The sequence below is a fragment of the Alexandromys fortis genome, unplaced genomic scaffold, assembly GCF_014885135.2.
Source record: "Alexandromys fortis isolate MF-2015 unplaced genomic scaffold, M_Fortis_MF-2015_v1.1 scaffold_63, whole genome shotgun sequence".
Lineage (NCBI taxonomy): Eukaryota > Metazoa > Chordata > Mammalia > Rodentia > Cricetidae > Alexandromys > Alexandromys fortis.
Genome location: NW_026067953.1, coordinates 4,389,096 through 4,412,654, shown reverse-complemented (window position 1 = coordinate 4,412,654; position 23,559 = coordinate 4,389,096). Strand labels below are relative to the sequence as shown.

Genomic DNA, 23,559 nt, shown 5'->3' with positions numbered 1-23,559 from the left:
TTAAAAACCAATCCATAGGAACTTGCTTAAGAACAAATAAATTAAACTATAAAGCAGACCATTTTCCTGAAAACTATAACTTAAGAATGTATCGTGACCACTGAAAGCAAAGACGACACAGTCTGCAAAGAAGCGGAGCAGCCACAAACCTCCCACGAGGCCCCTGAGCTCCAAACCCTTTCCTGTAGGTTCTTTACTAGTTTAATTTATAAAAATAAGCAATTATTAGAAATTATTAGTAGATATTATTAACTTAGGGACACATTTTCACTAAAGATAAGGCCCGACAATCTGTCCATCAGCATGGATTAAATGACTGATACTGCAGAGCTGGGTGTAGAAGGACGAGTTCCCATCTTAATTTATCTTATCAGGCTTTCCTGATCTTAATTCTGCTTTCCACTCAAGTAGAAAGAGGTCAGAGTGATCTTACTCAGGGTAGATTTTGCTGTCTGAAGAAAGCTGTGTAGAGAGCTCACAGAGCGTCCTAGAAAAAGAGAGAGGGAAAATGTTCTAACAGCAGCCATAAGGGTAGGCATACAAAGATTCCATGATTGATATTCTGTCTACATTAGTAGCTATATGCTTTGAAATTTCTAAGTATTTTCCTATCTGTGATTTAGTTCTGTGGGAGTGTGCATGCATGTGTGTGTGCACATGTGCTAACATGTGCTGTGTGTTCAATGAGTTTCAAGGACAGAGTTGGTACTCAACCTACTATAGTCTTAGAAATCAAGATGTCCCTGGTAAAGGGCTAAGGGAGAAGATGCGCCCTCAAGGGTCTGTGTATTTTCTTCCTGTCTGCTCCAACACATGTCCTCATTCTCCCTTGTGAATACTCTTCTCCCCTCATCTCATATCCAGTCTCCTACACTGGAAATGCAATTAATAGCCAAAGCTTGCTGGTCCACATTTTTGCTAGGTGTGATGTCACAGTCACTAGGCATGGACCACAGTGTTAAAGAGCATCTCCCAACATCAGAGCAGACAAACACTGGCATGTGGGAATGTTACACATCACAAATTTTTAGCTCTTGAATTTTTTTTTAAGATTTTTATTTATTTATTTTGTTTATAGTTTTCTGTCTGCATGTATGCCAGGAGGTCAGATTTCATTACAGATGGTTGTGAGCCACCATGTAGTTGCTGGGAACTCAGGACCTCTGGAAGAACAATCAGTGCTCTTAACCTTTGAGCCATCTCTCCAGCCCCCAAGGCTTTTGAAACTTTTATTAACACAATTATTGTGTGTGTGTGTGTGTGTGTGTGTGCGTGCGAGTGTGTGAGTGTGTGTACAACTTTCAGGAGTTACTTCTCTCCTCCTCTCATGGGTGCTGAGGAGCAAACTGTTTATCAGGCTTGCATGGCGAGCACTTTCACTTGGGAGCAGCCTGTCGCCTCCAAGTCGCACAGCTCATCTAATGGTGAGGTCAGTTCTTCAGCACTGTTGGTGTCATAGAAAGTGGCTAACACCATTGCCAGAGGACGGGCCTTGAGGACAATCTTCTCTAATGTGAGGAGAGACAGCAACTACTGCACACTAGCATCCCTTCCCCTTATTAACACATTAGCACAACTGACTCTCACCTTTACTAACAGTGCCACAGAACTGTGTAATACTAAAATACGTTAGCACATGGAATTAAGGCAGCACTTAGGGGAAATGCTGTGCGTCTATTACACAGGAAAGCAAATGGAAGCAGGGTTTCACTCTGAGACCTAGGTTGGTCTCAAGCCCCCCAAATATATAAGGTCCCACTCACTTTTGGGAGGAATGCTGCAGAGTGCCATCTTTAATCCTGTCCCATCCTAAGTTTTGTCCTTGTGAAGGTAAAGGACGGTTTTTGTCCTCAGCACCATTTGCCTGGAAGTGGTACAAAAAGAAGAAATTTAATTTTGTTTCAAAACTATGTTCTGAAAGAAAAGAGCAAATATTAATAAAAATAAATACAAAAAGTACCTGATATATTAAAACAAACTAACAAAAAAGAATAGCCTATCTGTGGGAGCCTAGCCTGTTTGGATGCTCACCTTCCTAGACCTGGATGGAAGGGGAGGACCTTGGACTTCCCACAGGGCAGGGAACCCTGACTGCTCTTAGGATTGGAGAGGGAGGGGGAGGGGAGTGGGGGATGGGGGAAGGGGGAGGGAAAAGGGAGGCGGGGAGGAGGCAGAAATTTTTAATAAAAAAAAAAGAATAGCCTACCCAATCAGCATTTTACCCATGTTAATAAGAAGCATTTTAAATGGCATTAGGAAATCATAAATAAGACTGTGGAGGAGTCTGCACCTGTGACCCTAGTACTGAAATGATGAGGCATGAGGTCACAGTTCACAGGTCACCTGGGGACCTGGGAGAGAGGCTCATCACCATGAGCAGTCCACAGCCATACACCTTTTACATTTTTATTTTATTTTATTTGAGACAAAGTCTCACTATTCAGCTCTGACTATCCTGGAACTTGATAATATAGGCCAGACTGTCCTCAAACTCACAGAGATCACCTGTTTCTGCCTTCCAAGTGCTGGGATTAAAGGTGTGTGCCACCATGCCTGGTTAGCCACACCACCCTGAAAGTGCCCCCGTCTTGTCTGATCCTGGAAGTGAAGCAGAGCTGGTCTGGTTAGTAACTGGATGGGAGACATCACCCCTACACATAACGTGTACATACCCACATTAAAAAACAAAAACTAACAAAAGTAAGACCAGAAACCCATGAAAGTATACAAATTTGCAGCTTTTAAGTAAATTTGGGGGAAAAATCCATTGACTACATTATTAAAAATTCAAAAGCACATCTGATTCAAACACCGCTATGTCACACGTGAAAGCAGCTGTAGTAGCAGTGGCATCTGGGCAATATTAACAAACAAAACGATGGCACATTACTTAAATAGATTTCTTCTGACGTGTCACAAATAATATTTTATTTGCATTAATCTTTACAAAGTTATGTTTTGCTTTCAAACAGGTCTCCTGTAGCTCAGGCTGGCCTTGAAATTCCTTTGTGCCTGATGATGACTTTGAACTTCTGATCATCCTGCCTCTAACATCTAAGTACTGGAATTGCAATCATGTACTGCTGGGGCTAGTGAGATGGCTCCACGGTTAAGAGGACCAAGGTTTGGTTCCCAGTGCCTACTGTTGAAATAGGAGCGGCGGAGCTGCGTCCCCAGCACCCCAGCCGCCTGGCTAGCTTATGCCCGAAATAACAACACACAAACTGTATTCATTTAAAGACTGCTTGGCCCATTTCTATCTAGCCTCTTCTAGGCTAATTCTCACATATTAATTTAGCCCATTTCTAATAATGTGTGTAAGCACCCCAAGGTGCGCTTACCGGGAAGATTCTAGCCTACGTCCATCCTGGGTCTGAGCTTCATTGCATGTGCCCAGGAGAGTGAAGCAGGGCCTCTGCTCCAGAGAGCAGAGCTGCCGAGTCTGTCTGAGGAGTCTTACCTCACTTCCTCTTCCTCCTGTTTACTATTCCCACCTATGTTTTAACCTATCAGGGCAAGCAGTTTCTTTATTTAATTAACCAATGAAATCAACAGATTGATATATGACACTCCCACATCAGCCTACCTGGCTACTTGTAACTTCCTTAACTCCAGTCCAGCAGATCCAGCACCCTCTCCTGACCTCCTTGGGCACCAGCCATGCACATGGTACACATAGATGTAGGTGACCACACAAATGCAAATGTGGGCCAGCCTGGTCTACATAGTGAGCTCCTGGATATCCAGGGCTACTTAGACACACCTTGTCTTAAAACAAAACAAACAGAACCCAAACAAACAACAACAAAAATAGAAATGAAGAAAGAAAGGAACAAGAGGTACTGCTGTTGGGGCTGGAGAGGTGGCTCAGCGGTTAAGAATACCACACAGGCTGCTCTTCTAACGGACCCAGGTTCAATTCCCAGCACCCACATGGCAGCTCACAACTGTCTGTAACTCCAAGATCTGACACCCTCAGACATACATGCAGGCAAAACACCAACGCATATAAAATAAATAAATACTTTAAAAAAAAAGGAGGCACTGCTACACCAATTCATGCTTTGTTTATGCTAGGCAAGTACTCTATCGAGTAAGTTATATTCCCAGTACTACAAAGCTGATTCATGCAAAAGGCTTCACAGTTTTAAAAGTGGGGTTAAACTATACATCTACTGCAGTTACTATTTCACTAGCTTTCTCAAGTCCAAGACTTCTGTGAGCATCCATTTTTCTTGAAGGGTTATGAATGAACATTCGGAATGCAATGTAATCAACTGGGATTCTTCCAATTTCACTCGTCACCATAAGTAATGCTGAAGATGAGAATGATGTATGATGTTTGTGTGAGTGCAGGCATGAGCACACCATGGTACACACGTAGAGGTCAGAAGACAACGTTTGGGAGTCAGTTTTCTCTTTCCGCAGTGGACTCCAGGGAACTCGGGGCGTCACTCTTCTGTGCTAAGCACTTTTACCTGGGGAGCAATCTCACCTGCCCTGCGTTAGCCTACTTAGTTATCTACAGGCCTAACTCTTTTCACTAAAATTCAAGGTGAAAATAAGCATCGTTTATCAAGCCCTTCCCAGGCTAGAACTATGCCTGCTGTGCCTTCTCCCAAGGACCCTGCAGTTAGTCTTTTAGGAGGACACCTAGCTTTCAGAGGCTGTTTTCTCCATGAACTCTAAGCGGTCCCCCTGTCAAAACACTATCAATGGCTAAGATGTAAAAACGTAAGTTCCTACCCATTTTCAGAAAGAAAAAAGAAGTTGAACGTGTTTAATTTTGTATCCCTGAGTCTGAGTTTGACATTTAAACATGCAAACCATATTTAGAATTAATGCATTTAAATTAGGATATAATCCATGGTTGAAAAGACTCAAATTAAATTACTTTGCCTGAGAAATCATATTTAAAGCTAAGATATATTAAATCACTGCTAAACATTTAAGATACAAACCATGTAATAAAGTTCATAAAAGTAAAGTCAAATGTAAGAGAATGGTATCTACGGATTCCTTATGCTGTATGATTTGTAATATAGGCATTGCCAATGCAGACTGCTACATAGGTAGCCTTGGCAGCACCTTTAGCACCTTGTCTACTTTTCTGTGTGTGCCGCTGCGGGGTGGGTGCTGTGGTCCTGAACACAGCCTTGCAAATGCTAAGCAATTTCTCTAACGCCAAGCTATAGTTCAGTCCTTCGTTGTTTTGAGACACAGTCTTGCTAGACAGCTTAGGCCACACTTGAATCGGCTGTATAGTTCAAGATGGCCCCCTATTCATAATCCTCCTGCCTTTACCAAGGTGTTGGAAAATTATAGGCAAATGCCACCATACCTGGCTCTCAGAATCTATACTTTTGAAAATGTCATTAATATTTTTACTTACCCACCTGTTTAGCCAGCCAGAGAACCACGTAGGCGCTAATAACAAATGACTCCCTAGAATCGGTAGGATCCATCTGACCATGCAGAGAGCACACGCGACAACTGCAAACAGGCAAACCTGCGCACGCTGACTACATTCTATTTCCCTCTTGATCGTCCAAACAGCTGCCTACATTCTACATAAGTCAAATCATCTGAAACTCAGAAGGCACCAACACAAAGACTCATGGTTACTACCTGCTTTATGTTCACTTCTGAGTCCTCGGAGTTCTTTGTCTCAGCTGTCCCAAACTCAGAATTAAAGCTGTAACATTTACAAAGAAATGATTGTTACTCCTTTATATACACAGTGACAAGCTTTACTATTAAGAAAAAGGTATAGATTCGGATGGTGGTGGTACACACCTTTAATCCCAGAACTCAGGAGGCAGAGGCAGGCGGATCTTTGTGAGTTTGAAGCCAGCTTGGTCTACTAGAGTGAGTTCCAGGACAGGCTCCAAAGCTACAAAGAAACCCTATCTAAAAAACAAAAAACAAACAAAAAAAAAAAAGGGGGGGAAAAAGGTATGGTATAACTCAAAGAAATTCACCTATTTACTCTTACAAAAATGTGTAATTTTTAAATACAGATCTGGAAATAGACATGATTTGATTCACATGTACTTCCTTGATTTCAGTTAAATATACAATGGGCTAAGAGAAATGAGACTATCCTTTTAACATTTAAAAAGATATGAAACAATCTCTTCATTTCTTTCCTTCTTTACTGATTAAACTGTTCTCAACAATCTCAGACAAATCCATAGCTCATTCTCTTTACTCTCCCACCACCCTGCCCTACCCCCTGCTCCCTAGGCGTCCCTTTCCCGTACTCATGAAGACATGGACAGCACCCAGTTTGTGTGCCACCCCTCACAGAAGCCATGCCGCCTCAGTCTCATTTCAATTTAGATTCTGGGTTGTCAAATCCAGCAATGACTTCTTCATCTCTCCTCTGGTTGATGATTTCTGTTACAGGTCCAATTCCTTTTGTAAATTAAATCCATTCGCCATCATTGCCCCTCTTCTCCACTCATAAAACTAGTCTTGCAATGTTTGAATAACTAAAGTCTAGTATGGAATAAATTATAATCACTTGGCAAAGATACCGAATATCATGAACCATCTATTACAGAAATCAAAATCAAGGCAAATTCTAATTTCCAGATGTCCCTCAACTGTCTAAGCCGTGCCTGCAGCTGTCACTACCCAGGGTGTGGACACGTGCCAGGAGAGACACAGGGAACCGGATAAGTGTTTATTTTCCCTCCTGGGCCTCACTGGTCTGCCACCGTTAACACCAATATTTACTTACATCAGTGCTGTCTGATAATGTGTCTTAAAACTTCTCTGAAACAGCATTTAGAAACACAGAAGTTCGAGAGCTGCGCTTACAACAACTTAGGCAGCACTCATTCATAGGAGCCTAACAAATCTAACAGCTACTTTTTCTGCCATTACTGCACTGCTTCCTAAGATGCCCTGGACAGTTGTACCATTCATTCCCATGATCTCAAGGTTGCAGATAAAGTGTACAACAAAGCAACAACTACCTGCTTATTGCTCACTTCCCCTGACTCGCTAGCCTTGCTCTCAGCTGTGGGCACGCCATACAAACCTGCTTAGTTCAGTCTGGGTTTCAGCTTCCGCCCGCCCAACTGGAAAACCCTTCCTTCTTCTGGCAGGTGTGTAGTAGCGGTACTGTGACAGGAAGGACTTCGCTTCTGTTTTTAAAGTGCGTGGGGTGAATGGCAGCTGCTTGTTAGAGAAGAAGTCTGAGTGCTTCTCCAAAAGATCTCCACTGGGGGACTTGGAGATGGCGAGCTGGAAGCGGTGCGCACTTGGGAAGGCACTCCTAGGCCTCCTGTCGCAGCAGTGGCTGCAGCACGGGCTCCTGGGTGCAGATCCTGTGGAAGCCAGGCTGAGGGGGGAGGTGCTGGGATGCCTCTGGGTGCCATTCATGAGGAATTTATTCAGTTCAGGATGATGTAGACGCAGTTCATCTGAAGAAGGGACCAATGACTTCGACAATGATGGGTACCTTGTCACTTCTTCTATTAACACACCCTGACATTGTGGTTCCCCTGAGGGCTAAGAACATTGATTTGACAGTAAGCATTTATACCAAATTCATGGAACTGGGAGTCTCGGATTAACTTATACATGCACCCTGCCTCCAACTCTGTGAGAAAGTATGACCATTACCTCCCCCAACCCATGATGGGCCTGGAGTCAGGGCCTTGAGCTGCTAAGCAAGTGTCCTACCACTGAACTACATTCCTGCCCTGCCCTTACTTTCAAGAAGAAAAGGAGGGTCAGAATCACATACGCAAGCTGACTCAGTGCCTCTGCTCTTTGCTATGCCATACACTATGTTTTAAAAGTTCACCTGAAAAACTAATTTAAATCTTGTTTATAGCACAAGGAATCTTAAATTGATTTGAATTCCTTTCTTGATAATGTACGGGTCAGCTAACTTACAAACAGATATATCTAAATAAGGAAACACATTAAGACACACAATTGCTTTCCAACCTTTCCCAAAATAAAACACAAAATAAAGTGAGTATTCTGCATTAAATTGTGAGTCCTTAGGTTACTACTCAAAAGTACACTAGCTTTAAAAAAACGCCCCCAAACTGGGTTCATATTACAGCTGACGTACAAAAGGCTCAGCTCTTTGAAAAGATATTTCTAAATCTTACAGGGCTATTAATTAATAACCATGAGAATTATTTATACACAGAGGATGGTATAAGCTAAGCTTAGAGTAGAGAAATGCATAAAGCATTAGATTGCCTGGTAAGCCTTATCAGTGTGATGGTCACTAAAATGAACCAAAAAGAACCTTTAAGGACAGAAGTACAGAGCTGGGAGTCAATGAGATGGCTAAGTAGATAAAGGTGATTGCTGCCAAGCCTAAAACCTGAGTGTGATCCCTGGATCTCACATGGTGGAAGGAAGGAACCAATTCCCACCAGTTTTCTCTCTCTCTCTCTCTCTCTCTCTCTCTCTCTCTCTCTCTCTCTCTCTCTCTCTCTCTCTCTCNGTAAATGTAAACTAACAGACAAAAAAGAAATTTGCTTAGCATACACAAGGTCCTATGTTTAATGTCCAACACTGGAAAAAAAATAAGGAAAAAAAATACTCTTTTCTGATATGTGCTGGCAAATTGCTTTTGAGTTAATCGAAAGCATGAAACTTAAGTCTATTTTCCTACCTCAAACACTACCTTGTATTCTACTCTCCCCTTGGAAATCAACAGACTGTAGTATGAAATTAACTGTACTACTGATCTGCTTTAACAAGATTATATAGTTCTTTCCTTTAGTTCTAAATATTGGAAAGCCTGAATAGATATTTGCATTGAATATGGGTAACACTTTGGTAAACCACCCCAACTAGAAAAATAGTCCATTGGAAAGTTCTAGAACAAGCAGTCTGGTGGTGTTCTGTCCACCTGCTCTGATGCCACTATGTGTGAGGTGATTTGCTATAAACTGTTTGTGCGATTTGGATTTATGCAAAGTTCATGTCAAGAACATCTACCCGATTTCCAAGCACAGAACAACTAAGTCCTTTTCAGGGATGGGGCAGAAGTGGTGTTCTAAGATCTAAACTGCAGCAGCTAGAAGGGACGCCCTTGGAAGGGTCCTGAAAACTGGCATCACGTGATCCAGGGTGAGAGGAGGAAATGAGTGGGAAAGCCCAGGCAGCGAGGATCCAGGGTTCTGAATATGAGCTCATGTGTCTGCAGAAACTGCTACGATACTAAGAGGCAAAGTCAGCATCATTAACTGTAACTATCTTTTCAGTGAAAATATTTTATAATTATTATAAATATTGTTAACCATAAAATCAACCCAATTATTAAAATATACTATACAAACTCATAATTTAAGATAACTTGACTATATTTAAAGTATTAATTATTAAAGATTATTAAAAATGTAGGCAAACTAAAGATTACTATTACTTCTAAATGGAATTATAAAAAAGGGAATAAAAGCATAAATGAACTGTCATGGAGGCAAGCAAGATATAGAATTACAGATACTAAGGGGAAAATGAATAGACATATTAAAATGTTTGTTTTATTTTACTTTATTATAAGTGATTCATAAAGTATATTAAAATATATAATTAAAATTTTTCAACAAACTCATCTCAAAATTATTACTTTGTATATAAAATGTTAGAGATTAAAGAATTACTAAACAATTATAATAATCATAAAAATATAGGGGCTGAACAGATGGCCCAGAGATTAAGAACACTTGTTATTCTTGCAGGGGCCCTGTGCTTGACTCCTAGGGCCCACATGGCAGTTCAAAACAATCTGTAACTCAAGTTCTAGGGAAATCTGATGTCTTCTTTTGGCCTGTGAGGGCACATGGCATGCATGTGGCAGGAAGTATAACATATATGCAGGCACTCATACATATACAATGAAATAAACATTGAAAAAAAGAAGCAATCTACCCGAGAGTGCATCACGGATGGAGAGATCTCCTGGCCTGTGGTCTTTAGAACAGCGTAGGAGACTCCACTCTCAACCCTACCTGCCGCCCCCACCTCACAACTCCCAGGTCTTTCTCCTGAAAGAGATGCTTCTATCCAACTGTCTCCTGAATATATTCAATGTTCCTAAGCACTGCGAATTGAACATGCCAAACAAGTAAACTCATGCCTCTTATCAATGTTACCCCAGAAGAAAACCTGCTCCTTATCCTATTATTATCACAAACCAGGGACTCTCACTTCTGCCTTTCTCTTCATATCATCAAGTCAGATACCAAGACCTAGCAATTCTCCTTTCTAAATAATAAGCCGCCTGTACCTGTATTTCTGGTGTTCTTTATAATGCCCGGGGTCAGCTCTTAATCTTTCTCCCAGATTACTGCAGCCATCCTGTAACTGGTCTGCTGGTCACTGCAGCCAGTGTAGTCTTCTAAAGGGTATGACGTCACTGTCTAACTAAAAACTGCTTTCAGTTCCTCCATAGTTCTCAATCAGGAAAACAGTCCAGAGCTTCCCGAAAGGCTCCAATACCTGAGTCCTCCTTACTGACTGCTGGTAAACCGTGTCTGCGTTTGTACTGAAAAGACCAAGAGTTAAAAGACAGTATCTGGTGCTTGATAAGCAACGGGGAAGCTGTCCTGCCAAGTAGGCTTGCCTGCCTTCCCTCTCCTCTCGTCTCTTCGTCTCCCTCCCATCTTCCTTTCCTTTTATTTTTTGAACCATACCATGGATGGCAGGGCTGGAACTCATCCTCGAGAGCATGGGCTACTCTCAATGGCTACTCTGCAAGTGCATAACTTGCCCGTCTTGAACCCTGGCACTCAGTAGAGACTGCAGGCCTTCGGAAACCTTGTTCCCCACACAAGTTTGCAGTAGAAATTTTACATCATTTAGAACTCTGCAAAATTTAAGCCAAACTTTATTACTAACTCAGATTTTCCCATATATAAATTACACAGTGATAAAAGGCATGGGAGAAAGAAAACTATGGATTAAAAAATATCAATTCAAGTTAACTAGATGCCAATTCAATTCCAATAAACTCAAAAATAAGACAGTGTATGAAATCATAGCATGGTATTTGGTGATATTAAACAATTATTAATTTTTAAGCATAGTAACAGTATATTTTTTGAGAAAAGGTCTCACTATGTTGCCTAGTGTGGCCTAAGCCTATCTTACCCATCCCCTAGTGTGCCACTACCTGGAATTAGAGGCATGCACTACTATGCCTGGCTATATCATGACTGTGGTTTAAAGTTATGGGTAAAAAATATAGAATCTGACAATCATAGCAAAATACTGTGAGCCGGAGGCAATGGCTGGGGCTAGAGATGAAAGACCAACCACCGGAATGAGCGGATAACACCACACTGGTTGATAAAGACATGTGGGCTCACTACTAAACAGTACTAAAGTTTGAAAAAGTGATCATTTTAGTGTTGGATTCCATGGAAATAAAAACAGCTGTTCAGAAAAATGAAATTTGCAGATCAGTGTATCTATTACCCATCCCTCAGCAGAGAAGCTTGTCTTGCAAGAGACAGTAACCCGGAGAGACAATGTGCAGGGAGTGAGAGCGCCCGGTCCTAAATGGACTGTATTTATCAGAAACCTGCCCTCAAGGCTCGGGAACATGGGGAAAGGAGGTGGACAGACGGTACTATCTGTAGGTAGGGATGATCAGACACAACAGGGTCAGTGCACACATGAACTCACAGAGACTGTGACAGCACACACAAGACCTGCACAGGTTCAAACCAGACCAAATCCCAGCGCGGAGAAGGGCAGAGTCCCACCTTTAACTAAAAAGGTATTTGAAATTGACAGCTGCTAGAAAAAGAAAAATCTGTTTCAGGAGTGGCACTGGGTGGATCAACCACACTCCAGGGCAAGCCCAGGCCTAGTAGTTGGTCAATACAAAATAAACTCATTTTTGTGCACCTTTTGTCTTTTCTGTTTGTTTGCTTTGATTTTCATCTTGTTCTTTTTTGTTTTTGAGAGACAGAGGGGGGAAAAACATGAAATTGGGTGGGTAAGGGAGGGGAAAAGAATATGATCAAAATGTATGAAAAACTTTTATAAAAAATAATAACTTCCAACTTCTATAAACTAGAATATAGAAAAAGAGGAAACTGCTCTGTTCACTGAAGCCAGCATAACCAGACAGAGAGAAAAATGTACACCAGTAACAACAGTGTTCAGATGTCAAAATCCTAAACAAACGTTTACCTCTGAATCCAGCAATATAGAACACCTTAATGTTTTAATCACAGCACTCAGGAAGCAGAGGCAGGTGGATCTCTAAGTTTGAGGCTAGACTGGTCTACAGAACAAGTTCCAGGACAAGGGCTGCACATAGAGACCCAGTCTCAAAACAAGATGAACAAAAAAACAAATAACAAACAAACAGAACAAAAAAAAAAAAAGAAAGGAAGAAGGAAGGAAACTCGAATGTATCACAGCTCGGATGTGTTTATATTAAGGACACAAGTCATTCACTACATTAACAGATCAAACAGAAAATCACATCATCATTGCCAAGAAATGCAAAAAGAACATTGGATAAAATTGCCCATTGAGATCAAAACATATCAAAAATGTTTTTAATTAAAAAAATGATCTATTCATGGGAGAGACTCTGAAAACTGCAAACACCTCTCATCAAACTAAGAACAAAAGACCACTTTTTCAAATAAATGTTAGAAGAGTCAAAAAAATAAAACCTACTACAGCCTGCAGGCCAAGTCTGAGACATCATCCTTTCTAGCTGGTGGAGCTTGTGTGGAATAAAGCTAGGAATTTATTTCCAAAATTGCTCATGGCTGCTTCCCCCTGGCAGGCAGCAGTGAGGAGATGTGGCCTGAAAAGCATGCAGTAGAGTCACTTGGTGCTTGATGCTCACAGTCTGCTGACCCAAAGCTACTGAAAACGGTCCCCAGCCAGGCTGCAGCACCAAAGTGCCTTAGAAACATCTGCTCTTAGAGAGCAGAAGAATCACCTTACCTTCTGAGGAGAGTTAAAAAGGAACTTGGAATTCATCTTAGAACTGATCTGCATTGTGGGTTTACTTAATTTAAGCTCCTTTTTACATCGTGCTAAATCTTTCTTCAGTTTCTCTCTTCGTTGTTGATCTGCATCTAAGGAAGGAAGGAAAACTTTGAAATTGGAAACAAAACACAAAAACTAACTTTTTGGTCTTGTTACATTAATAAAGTCAAAGATTTCTCCCTTTCACTGCCCTTTTTCTTTGGATACCTCTCATCACATAGGCGGCTGTTCTAGAAGTTCTCACCTGGAAGATTCTCACTCCAGCATGGGATGAGGCCAACAGCACCATACACAGCTGGCACATCTTTATTGCTAAACATGTTTACACTACTATAAGTGACTAAAATCTGTTGTATGAGGCCGCTTGTTCATTTCCCGGTCACCCAGACTCCCAAAATAATCACAGAAACTATATTATTTAAATCACTGCTTGTCCAATCTCTTAAGTGTATTGCTAGCTAGCTCTTACATCTATAATTAACCCATTTCCATTATTTTATATTTTACCACAAGGCTTGTGGCCTACTAGCAAGGTTCTTTCTCTTCTGGTGGCTCCATGGCTTCTCCCTGGCTCCGCCTCCTCCTCCTCTGTCTGCCTGGAACTCCCACCTTGCCCTAGTCTGCTAAGCCACTGGCAGAAACAGATTTATTCATTAACCAATAAAAGCAACACATAGACAGAAGGACTTCCCATATCATTTCCCCTTTTCTGTTTAAATAAAAAGGAAGGTTTGAACTTTAACATAGTAAAATTTAACATATAACAAAACAGGTATCAAGCAAGAATTACAGTTACAATATTTATATCTACTTTATTTTTTATCATAACTAAGGAAAACTATAACTATTTTCCACCTCTATCAAAGACTCAAGTAAACAGGAAGTGCATTGTAAGCTACTTCCAAAACTCTAGAATTGTTAGAGACATCCTGCTGCCTGGACAGTCACCCAAGTTCTTCTGTAATGTTGGAGCATCCATCTTTAGCCCACAGGCCCATAGTATCTAGCAGACTTTTCTATGAAGCAAGAAATTTCAAAGACAGCTCCACCTAGATTGGTGGTTTGTCAGTCACTTTCTTCTGTGTCCTGCAGAATGTCTAGCAGTCTCTTTCATGAAGCAGGAACCCCGAAGGACAGTTTCACCTTTAGTCAAGTTCAGCAGTCATTTCTCTATGGGTCCTGCATGTCCAGTTCATCAAGCAGTCCAGGCAAGAGCAGTTTCTTGCCCAAATGGCTAACAAACTCCATAAGAAGTCTCTTTGATATACATCATCCTCTTGAAGTAGACTGGTGCTGCCAGGAGCACCAATCATGAAAAATCCTAAGTTCTTAAAACGTTTTAAATGACATATTCTGTAGTCTTTGAAAGGTTTGAAGAATATCTATCTAACTGAAATATATCTGTATATATATATATATATATCTAGAAAACCTACAAGCTTGACTATTATAGATGACTATCTATTAACCTTTTTTTTACATTTCCAAATGAGCTGCACAAACACAATACCTTAATCAAGAGCAGAACATACATACAATAAAATTGACCCACATCTATATCAATAAGCCAAGATCCATACCAATGCAAAGTATTAACCTCTATATCATATCCCCCTTTAAATGTAAATAAACATTTATAAACAATATTGGAGAATTTGGCTGGAGTTCTCTCCAAACTACTTCCTGCTGTTTATTGGGCGAAGTAATTTTTGGAGTATTCATGAAGACCTTTCAGATTGTTTTGATTCATCAAACTACATTAGTCTGGAAGAATTCCACAGGTTCTCATCCTCTGTGGAAACAAAAGTAGAACCTCTTTTCTACAATAACATACCCTTAGACCCAATTCTGAAGTCATGATACCTTTAAAATATATAGGCTGGTTTAGCTTAGCAGCCCATACAATGAAATGTCTCTCTGTCCTTAGCTCCTTCACAGTCAAAATATTCAAAGAAAACACAATAATATACAAAATCCAGACTCTCTGTGTATATTCAATCTTTATGTGGCTTATTTTTCTTACCCTATTATTTTTTCTACAAGTTTAATATTTAATTATCTTTACTCCTTTAACCTATAACTGTCTGTACTCTTTTATATTACATTTATTGTCTCCTTCCTCTTTTTCTTCTCTCCCAAGCATACATACATTTTTTAAACACACTGTGTCTTGTTTAGAGGTCTTTTATGTCTGAATCTGTCCTAAAGTGTATTTGTAATCCTTTTCCATACAGGAGGGCTTCTTAAAATGCTAAGCGCTTCTTCTTTGATTTATTTTTTATTGATTTTTATTGAGCTCTACATTTTTCCTTGCTCCCTTCCCTGCCTCTCCCAAGTTCCGCATGCTCCAAATTTACTCAGATCTTGTCTTTTTCTACTTCCCATGTAGATTAGATTCATGTATGTCTCTCTTAGGGTCTAGGTTCTCTGGGATTGTGAACTGTTGGCTAGTTTTTTTTTTTTGTTGTTGTTGTTGTTTTATGTTTAAGAAACACTTGTGAGTGAGTATATATGATAATTGTCTTTCTAAGTCAGGGCTACCTTACTCAAAATGATGTTTTCTAGATCTATCCATTTGCCTGCAAATTTCAAGATGTCATTTTTTTTCTCCTGTGCAGTATTTCACTGTGTAAATGTACCACATATTCCTTATCCATTCTTCAATTGAGGGGCATTTAGGTTGTTTCCAGGTTCTGTCTATGACAAACAATGCTGTTATGAACATAGTTGAGCACATGTCCTTGTGGCATGGTTGAGTATCCTTTGGATATATACCCAAAAGTGGTATTTCAGGGTCTTGAGGTAGGCAGTTTCCTAATTTTCTGAGAAATCGCCACACTGATACCCAAAGGGGCTGTACCAGCTTGTACTCCCACCAGCAATGCAGGAGTGTTCCCTTTATCCCACAACCTCTCCAGCATAAGTTGTCATCAGTATTTTTGATCTTGGCCATTCTTACAGGTGTAAGATGGACTCTCAGAGTTGTTTTGATTTGCATTTCTCTGCTGACTAAGGATGTTGAACACTGCCTTAAGTGTCTTTCAGTCATTTTAGATTCTTCTGTTGAGAATTCTCTGTTTAGGTCTATACTCCATTTTTTTATTGGATTATTTGTTCTTTTGATGACCAATTTTTTTTAAAAGATTTATTTATTTATTAAGCATACAATGTACTGTTGGCAAAGAAGGCACCAGGTCTCATTACATTACAGATGGTTGTGAGCCACCATGTGGTTGCTGGGAATTGAACTCGGGACCTCTGGAAGAGCAGCAAGTGCTCTTACCCTCTGAGCCATCTCTCCAGCCCTGATGAATCTTGAGTTCTTTGTATATTTTTGAGATCAGACCTCTATCTGATGTGGGGTTGGTAGAGATCTTTTCCCATTCTGTAGGCTGTCGTTTTCTCTTGTTGACTGTGTCCTTTGCTTTACATAAGCTTTTCAGCTTCAGGAGGTCCCATATATTAATTGTTTCTCTCAGTGCCTGTGCTCTGGAATTATATTTAGGAAGTGGTTTCCTGTGCCAATGTGTTCAAGTGTACTTCCCACTTTCTCTTCTATGAGGTTAAGTGTGGCTGGCTTCATGTTGAGGTCTTTGATCCATTTGGACTTGAGTTTTTTACATGGTGATAGATATGGATCTATTTTCATTCTTCTACATGTTGATATCCAGTTATGCCAGCACCATTTGTTAAATATGCTTTCTTGTTTCCATTTGATAATTTTTGGATAAGCACTTCTTAAAAAGCTAAGAGGTGGCATGACTAGGACCAAGGCTACTTTATCTTTTGGCTCTGCCCAGTTGAACATGGTGGACACATGTTCACTGCCTCTGCAAGCTGTGTACACTGCCCCAGTTACAAGTATGCAGCAGGTCTATGTCTCACCATTAAGCAGTTTGTAATATGGTGCTCACAAATCCCATTTAAATACTCAGTCTCCTGAAAGAACCAGAGTTTGTGCAGGCAGCACGACCCAGGAAGCTGCCATTTCAAATAGCATTTTTTTTCTTTTTTGTTTGTTTTTGTTTTTTTCTGCTACCGCTGAATCAGAAATACCTCTTTTAAGGGAGCTGCAGCATGCTACCAGCTGAAAAAAAAACTGTGGCTAAACTGTGTGTGTGTGTCTAGAATTCTTTCCAAATGTTCTCAGGTTATATGTGAATTTAGTCAGTCCCACACTGGTATGCCAATCTGTTGGCAGAAGGCCACTTGTTCATTCCTGGCTGCCCAGACCATGAAATAATCATGCATAAACTATATTATTTGCAATACTGTTTGGCCAATAGCTTAAGCAGCTTTTTAGTTAGCCCATACCTTAATTAACCCATTTCTATTATTTTATACTTTACCACAAGGCTCATGGTTTACCAGCAAGGTTTTAGCACATCTGTCTCTGGCAGCAGCTCCATGGCTTCTCCCTGACTCTGCCTACTCTCTCCTCTATCTGCCTGGAACTCTCGTCTTGCCCTATTCTGCTAAGCCACTGGCCAAAACAGATTTATTCATTAACCAGTAAAAGCAACACAGAGACAGAAGGACTTCCCATATCAACAATCTATGTGATTTTCTGTATAAAGAGATTCTAACTAATATGTAAGTTATAGAAATTTGAAACAGACAGTAAAGGAAGGAAAATCACTTGAGCCAGGAGTTCAAGACCAGCTTGAGAGCAACAACTTGTCTCAAGAACAAGCAAAACAACAAAGCCAGGCTAACATTTTAGAAACATCTGTAGTCTGGCAGCTGACTTCAGTTCCTTGGAACTGCTCTTCATTAGCAAACACTAGCAGAGAGGTAGTTTCATACTTCGGTGTGCTTTTTCATGGGTGCTGAAGATGGGCAGCAAGCAGTCTCACCCTCTGAGCCACATGACTCCTGTCCTAGGTTTACTTCTTACAGTGACATCAATGTATCTCACTAGTCAAGAAGCTTACATGAAAATAAGAGCAAGCTTCCCTTCTTCCCAAGTATAATTTAATGGCATCAGTGCTAATAAGTGAGCACAGGTCTATCTAAACCAAACCACCACTGAAATAACTACACACAAGAATGATTTTGAATGCTATTTGACTTCTCAAGAGGATGTTTTTCTTTCCAGTCTGTTTTGAAGTTATCTAACACATGCATTATTCACTTATCTGCCAGGGGACATTTAGATTGTCTCTGGATCTTGGCTATTAGGAATAATGCTACAGAACATAGGGGCGTGCATATCTGTGTGCCTTACCTGTGTGGGTAAGCATACTGGACATTTTCTTTAAATGTAGTAGGGCTCAACTTACTGTATATGGTGTCAACCCATGTACGTGATCTTGAGTTGTATAAGAAAGCAAGCTGGAAAGGCTATCAGCGGCATTCATTTACAGACTCTGTTTTAGCTCCTACCTCCAGGTTCCTGCCTAGAGTTCCTATCCTGACTTCCCTCAGTTGTGGAGACCCCAAGCTGCTTTTGGTCATGTTTATCACAGCAATAAAACTCTAAGAGAGTTTTTAAAAAATATGAATGAATGAATTTTCCAAATGTTTCTTCTGCATCATGTGGTACTTCCCTTTTCCTTTGTTAATGTGGTCCAACACACTGATTCATGGTACGTTCAACCATCTTTGCATGACCATTTGGTCGTGGTAGAAGTTTCTTTTTAAAAGGTGCTACAGAACTTGCTGATTCAATTGCCTATGGTCTATTCAGGTTTCCACTCTTGGTTCTGTTTTTCTAGGCTATGCATTTCTCGGATTTTATCCAGAATCCGTTTATTCTAGGTGGTCCAGTTTGTTGGTGTGTAACTGCTCACAATAGTCTAGGATCCCTTTTATTTCTGAGGCCTCTATTGGAATGGCTCTTCTTTCATTTCTGATCTTCAGTCTTCAGTTTGCCCAAGAGTCTATCAGCTTTGTGTTTTCAGGGAACCAATTTCTGCTTTTTAAAGTGTTCTTGTTTTTCTGTATCTCTTCTGTAATCTTTATTATTTCCTTCCCTCTACTAACTGAGGGCTGCTTTTCCTTTCGACTTTGTTTTCTTTTTCCTATTTTGCGCTGTGCTGACATGAGGTCTCAAGCATGTGAAGCAAGTGCTGTACGGTGAGCGAGCTACAGCCTCAAATATGTTTCACGTTCCTGAGATTTACATGCAAGTTCTTTGAGATTCCCTTTCTTCTACAGGGTGGCATTTGCACCTTAGCATTGACTGCTGTGTTTTTGTTTTCACTTGAGTCAAGCTGTTTTTTAAGGTTTGGTGCTTTTGTTTTGTTTTCACTTGCAGACTGTCTTACTGTGAAGCCCAGGCTGGCCCTGAGCGTCTAACCCTCCTGTGTTGCTTCCCAGGTGACAGGTGTGTACCAGCACATTTGATTTCCTCTAGGACTCAAAGTTACTTAGTTCCCAAATTTGTTTTCACATTGTTTTTAATTTTTATTTTAATTAAATTATGGTTAAAAATACTTGGAATGATTTTTATTTTCTGAAATATGTTAAAATTAATTTGTGACTCGATGTGATAAAGCCCATGGATGTTCCATGTGTTATTAGAGAAAATGTGCAGCAAATGGGAGGAAAGCTTGGCGTGTTTATTACATTCATTTCATTAATTGTGTTATCTACATCAGCTGTTTCTTTACTGATTATGTTTGGATGTTCTTGTCATTACTGAAAGTGGAGTATGGAATCTATTATCACTGTATTGCTATCAATTTTAGGATTTAGGTTTTTGTCACTATTCACTTTTTATATTCCTGAAGCTCCAATACTGGGCATATATATCTAGACCTTCCTATTGTACCCTTTAATGACTATCTTTTTCTCTAGAGAGAGTTTCTGACTCAGAGTCTATTTTGGTCAGCATAATGGTATATTGCCGATTTCTTTCTGCTATCATTCCTATGTATTATCATTTCTTCTTATTTTTCATTCAGTGTGTGTCCTTATATCTAAACCAAGACTCCTATAAACAGCATATTACCTTTTTCTATTTATTTTAAGATTGAGCCAGCCACTGTGTACCTTTGGAGTGGGAAGTTTAATCTATTTACATTTAAAATATACTTAGAGGTTGAGACTTATCATTTTGCTGTTTCCTATATTTTTTGCAACTGTTTTTTCTTCTACTATTGGATTTTTAAATAAATTATTCTTGAAAACAAGGAGAACATGAACATTTGGGGGGATTGGTTCTCGAGATAGGGTTTCTCTGTAGCTTTGGAACCTGGCCTGGAACTAGCTCTTGTAGACCAGGGTGGCCTCGAACTCACAGAGATCCACCTGCCTCTGTCTCCTTAGTTCTGGGATTAAAGGCATGTGCCACTACTGCCTGGTGAACATTAGCATTTTAAAATCCCTAATCAAACAAAAATAAACCAACCAACCCAACTACCTCAAGACCCCAAGTGTTATATCTGAAGAAACTAAAGGCCTTGCATGTGACTGGTAGAATGTCAAATCGTGCAGATGTTAGAGAAAACCCCATGCAAGTTTCCAACAATGCACAAAAAGAATTACTAGGTGTTCCACGGACTTCACTTCTGAGTATATACTCAGAATATCTGTATGCCCACATCACATGTGGACACGTGGTTCCCAGGGGATCACACATGACTGAGGGTGGGTAGATGATAATGTTGACTCCCTAAACACACATGTATTTAATGTCACTGAAGTGAACACTTAGAAAATACAGTAAATCATCATCTTTCTAAAGTGGTATTATGTTCAAAAGTTACTTACATTTGATGCTGGCATTCACACTTAATGGAATTGAGCAGTCCACTGCAGCTGAAAGAGAAAGAAATTTAATAATGTTTTTGATATTTATAAATAATGAGAAACATCAAATGTATAAATCACAAAAATCTCTGCAGACTTGAAGTTCTTTGCTTTTTTATTGTATTTCTAGAGATTAAAAATACTATGTGGGATTATCAGTTCATTAGATAATGCAGAAGAAAATACTGGTGAAGATGAAAATATCACAAGATAAACCATAGAAAAAAAAAAAAATAAGACCGAAAAGAGAATGAACAGAACATGGATGGCCTAAAGCCATGTCTTTACCATACACATCAATGTACTTGAATGGAATCTTAAAGCAAACTGGAAGGAAAAGAACAAAATGGTGCATTACACTACCTACTTCAAGCCAATGCAAGGCTAGAGAACACAAAGCAGGTTGGTGTGGACAGGAAGGTAGACAAGTAGATAAGGAGATCGAAAGTTAAATCTCAAGACTTATTTATGCATCTGGTTAAATGATGCCAAGACAATTCAGCAGGGAAAAGATAATCTCTTCAGTAATTGATACCAGAAATTTTATATACGAGTAAGCAAAAACCAATACCCTTTTTGTCATACTATATGAAAACTCAAAATGGACCACAAACTTAAATGGAAGAGCTAAAAGTAGAACACATCTAGGAGAAAACAAATTTAGAAACCCTAAGATTAGAGAATGACTTCTTAAACACATTGCTAGCAACAGCAATTTTAAAACATCTGAAAGTTGAACTTTACACGATTTTAATGCTATGATATGCTATTTTCCTCAATTATTTAAAACATAACCTAAACATTTTAAACTCTAGCTCATAAAGCTACACAGTTGAGATCCCATGTCACAAAAAAGTAAATAAACATTAGGTTAAGTCAGCAAAAAAAAAATTAGTGAAATTAAAGTGAAGTTTATAGTTAAACTTGTAGATATTCACAAAGAAGAGATGCTACTCTACACTGGCAACAGAGAGTGTTGGCGAGCATGCAGCATCACGGCAACACAGACCTGCAGTCACTCTGGAACGGATTTGCTTACAAGCTAAATGTACACATAAACATACAGATCTATTCGAGCAAAATAAATGTGAAACGAACCTATGTTCACAACTGTATGTGAGCTCTTACGGTGACTTCATTTCCTAAAGCTCAAACTGAGTCAAAACAAACCAAATATTCACCAAGTCATGAATGAATCAATCAATTACACCAGATTCATTAAGTGGAATACTTTAAAAAAATTTTTTTGGTTATTTTGAGGTGGGTCTCTCTATATAGCCCTGATTATCCTAGAACTCACTACATAGACCAGGCTGGTCTAGAACTCAGAGATCTCCCTGCTGAGTGTTGGGATTAAAGGCTTGGAACGCCAGTTAGAATAGAATTTATAAAGAAAAATAAATACAATTAAGGGGTAGAGAGATTGCTCAGTCAGTAAACTACTTGTTATAAAGCATAGGACCTGTGTTCTACCCTAAAACATGTACTAAAGTCAGGCATGGTGGTGCACACTAAGAACCTCGGTGCTGGGGAAACAGGCAGATCCTCAGGGCTTATGGCCAGCAAGCCTACCTTAAGGGGTGGGCTTCAAGCCAGGGAAAGACTGTCTCAAAAAGAAGGAAGGACATCTGAGGACATCCTCTGGCCTCTACACACACACACACACACACACACACACACACACACACACCACAAACCCCATCCCAAAACTAAGAAAGGAATATTGATAAACATAACACAGATGCCTCAAGGCATTGTGCACACTGAAAAAAGCCAGACCAAAAGTATAAATACGTATTATTCATTAACATAAAATTCTAGAATAGGCAAGACTATAGGAAAAGCGAGTAGATACTTGCTTCGGGGATCTGAGGGGAAGTGACTGATTGTAGAGATAGGAGGGGGAACTTTTTTTTTAATTTATTTATTTCTTTATTAATTAATTAAAGATTTCTGTTTCTTCCCCACCGCTGCCTCCCCTTTCCCTCCCCCTCCCCCAATCAAGTCCCTCTCCCTCGTCAGCCCAAAGAGCAATCAGGGTTCCCTGCCCTGTGGGAAGTCCAAGGACCACCCACCTCCATCCAGGTCTAGTAAGGTGAGCATCCAAACTGCCTAGGTTCCCACAAAACCAATAGATGCAGTAGGATCAAAAACCCATTGCCATTGTTCTTGAGGTCTCAGTAATCCTCATTGTCTGCTATGTTCAGCGAGACCGGTTTTAACCCAGGCTTTTTCAGACCCAGGCCAGCTGGCCTTGGTGAGTTCCCGATAGAACATCCCCATTGTCTCAGTGTGTGGGTGCGAGGGGGAACTTTTTGAGATGGTGGAAAAGTCCCATACCAGGATTAGCACATCGTTATTGTAGGGCAGAGAATAAATGTTTCTGCTTTGCCAAGTGACACAGCTGGTCACAACTAGCTGACTTTGTATTTCAGTGCAAAGGCTGCCATAGCCAGTATAAAAAGAATGAACACGACTATGTTATGAATGGTAAATTCAAGTATCATTCTATTGTCAAATGCTACAAATACCATCCTTTTATTTTTTTTTAAGCATCAATTTGAACTGAACAAAAGCAAGTGGCAGGAAGGCTGACATACATGCACAGTTAAATGGCCTCTAGTTTACTGTGAACATGGTAGTGCTTATAGAGACACAATTTTCAAAGGATTGCCCTGCATACTTATAACTAGTGTGTTTTAGTCTACGTAAGTTATGTCCTAATAAAATCAATGACAGAAGGAAAAATAGCAGCCAGAATCATCTTTGTATAACTTCCCAAGTGAAAAGCAGGTTATAAAA

General features: G+C 39.9%; 1 protein-coding gene across 10 annotated transcripts in view; it reads right to left on the bottom strand.

The window, feature by feature from the left end:
* Spata7 (spermatogenesis associated 7) overlaps nt 1-23,559 on the bottom strand; it is a 36,181-nt gene that overhangs the window by 4,222 nt on the left and 8,400 nt on the right. For 6 of the 10 annotated variants that reach the window (XM_050151392.1, XM_050151394.1, XM_050151387.1 and 3 more), the window contains 7 exons: nt 20,719-20,766; nt 12,958-13,091; nt 7,049-7,521; nt 5,629-5,695; nt 2,497-2,598; nt 1,764-1,864; nt 434-487 (listed from right to left, as the gene is read on the bottom strand). In XM_050151392.1, coding sequence (XP_050007349.1) covers nt 434-487; nt 1,764-1,864; nt 2,497-2,598; nt 5,629-5,695; nt 7,049-7,521; nt 12,958-13,091; nt 20,719-20,766 — 979 coding nt within the window. The remainder of the gene's footprint in view (nt 1-433; nt 488-1,763; nt 1,865-2,496; nt 2,599-5,628; nt 5,696-7,048; nt 7,522-12,957; nt 13,092-20,718; nt 20,767-23,559) is intronic. The other 4 variants (XM_050151388.1, XM_050151389.1, XM_050151391.1 and 1 more) reach the window with 4 other exon arrangements.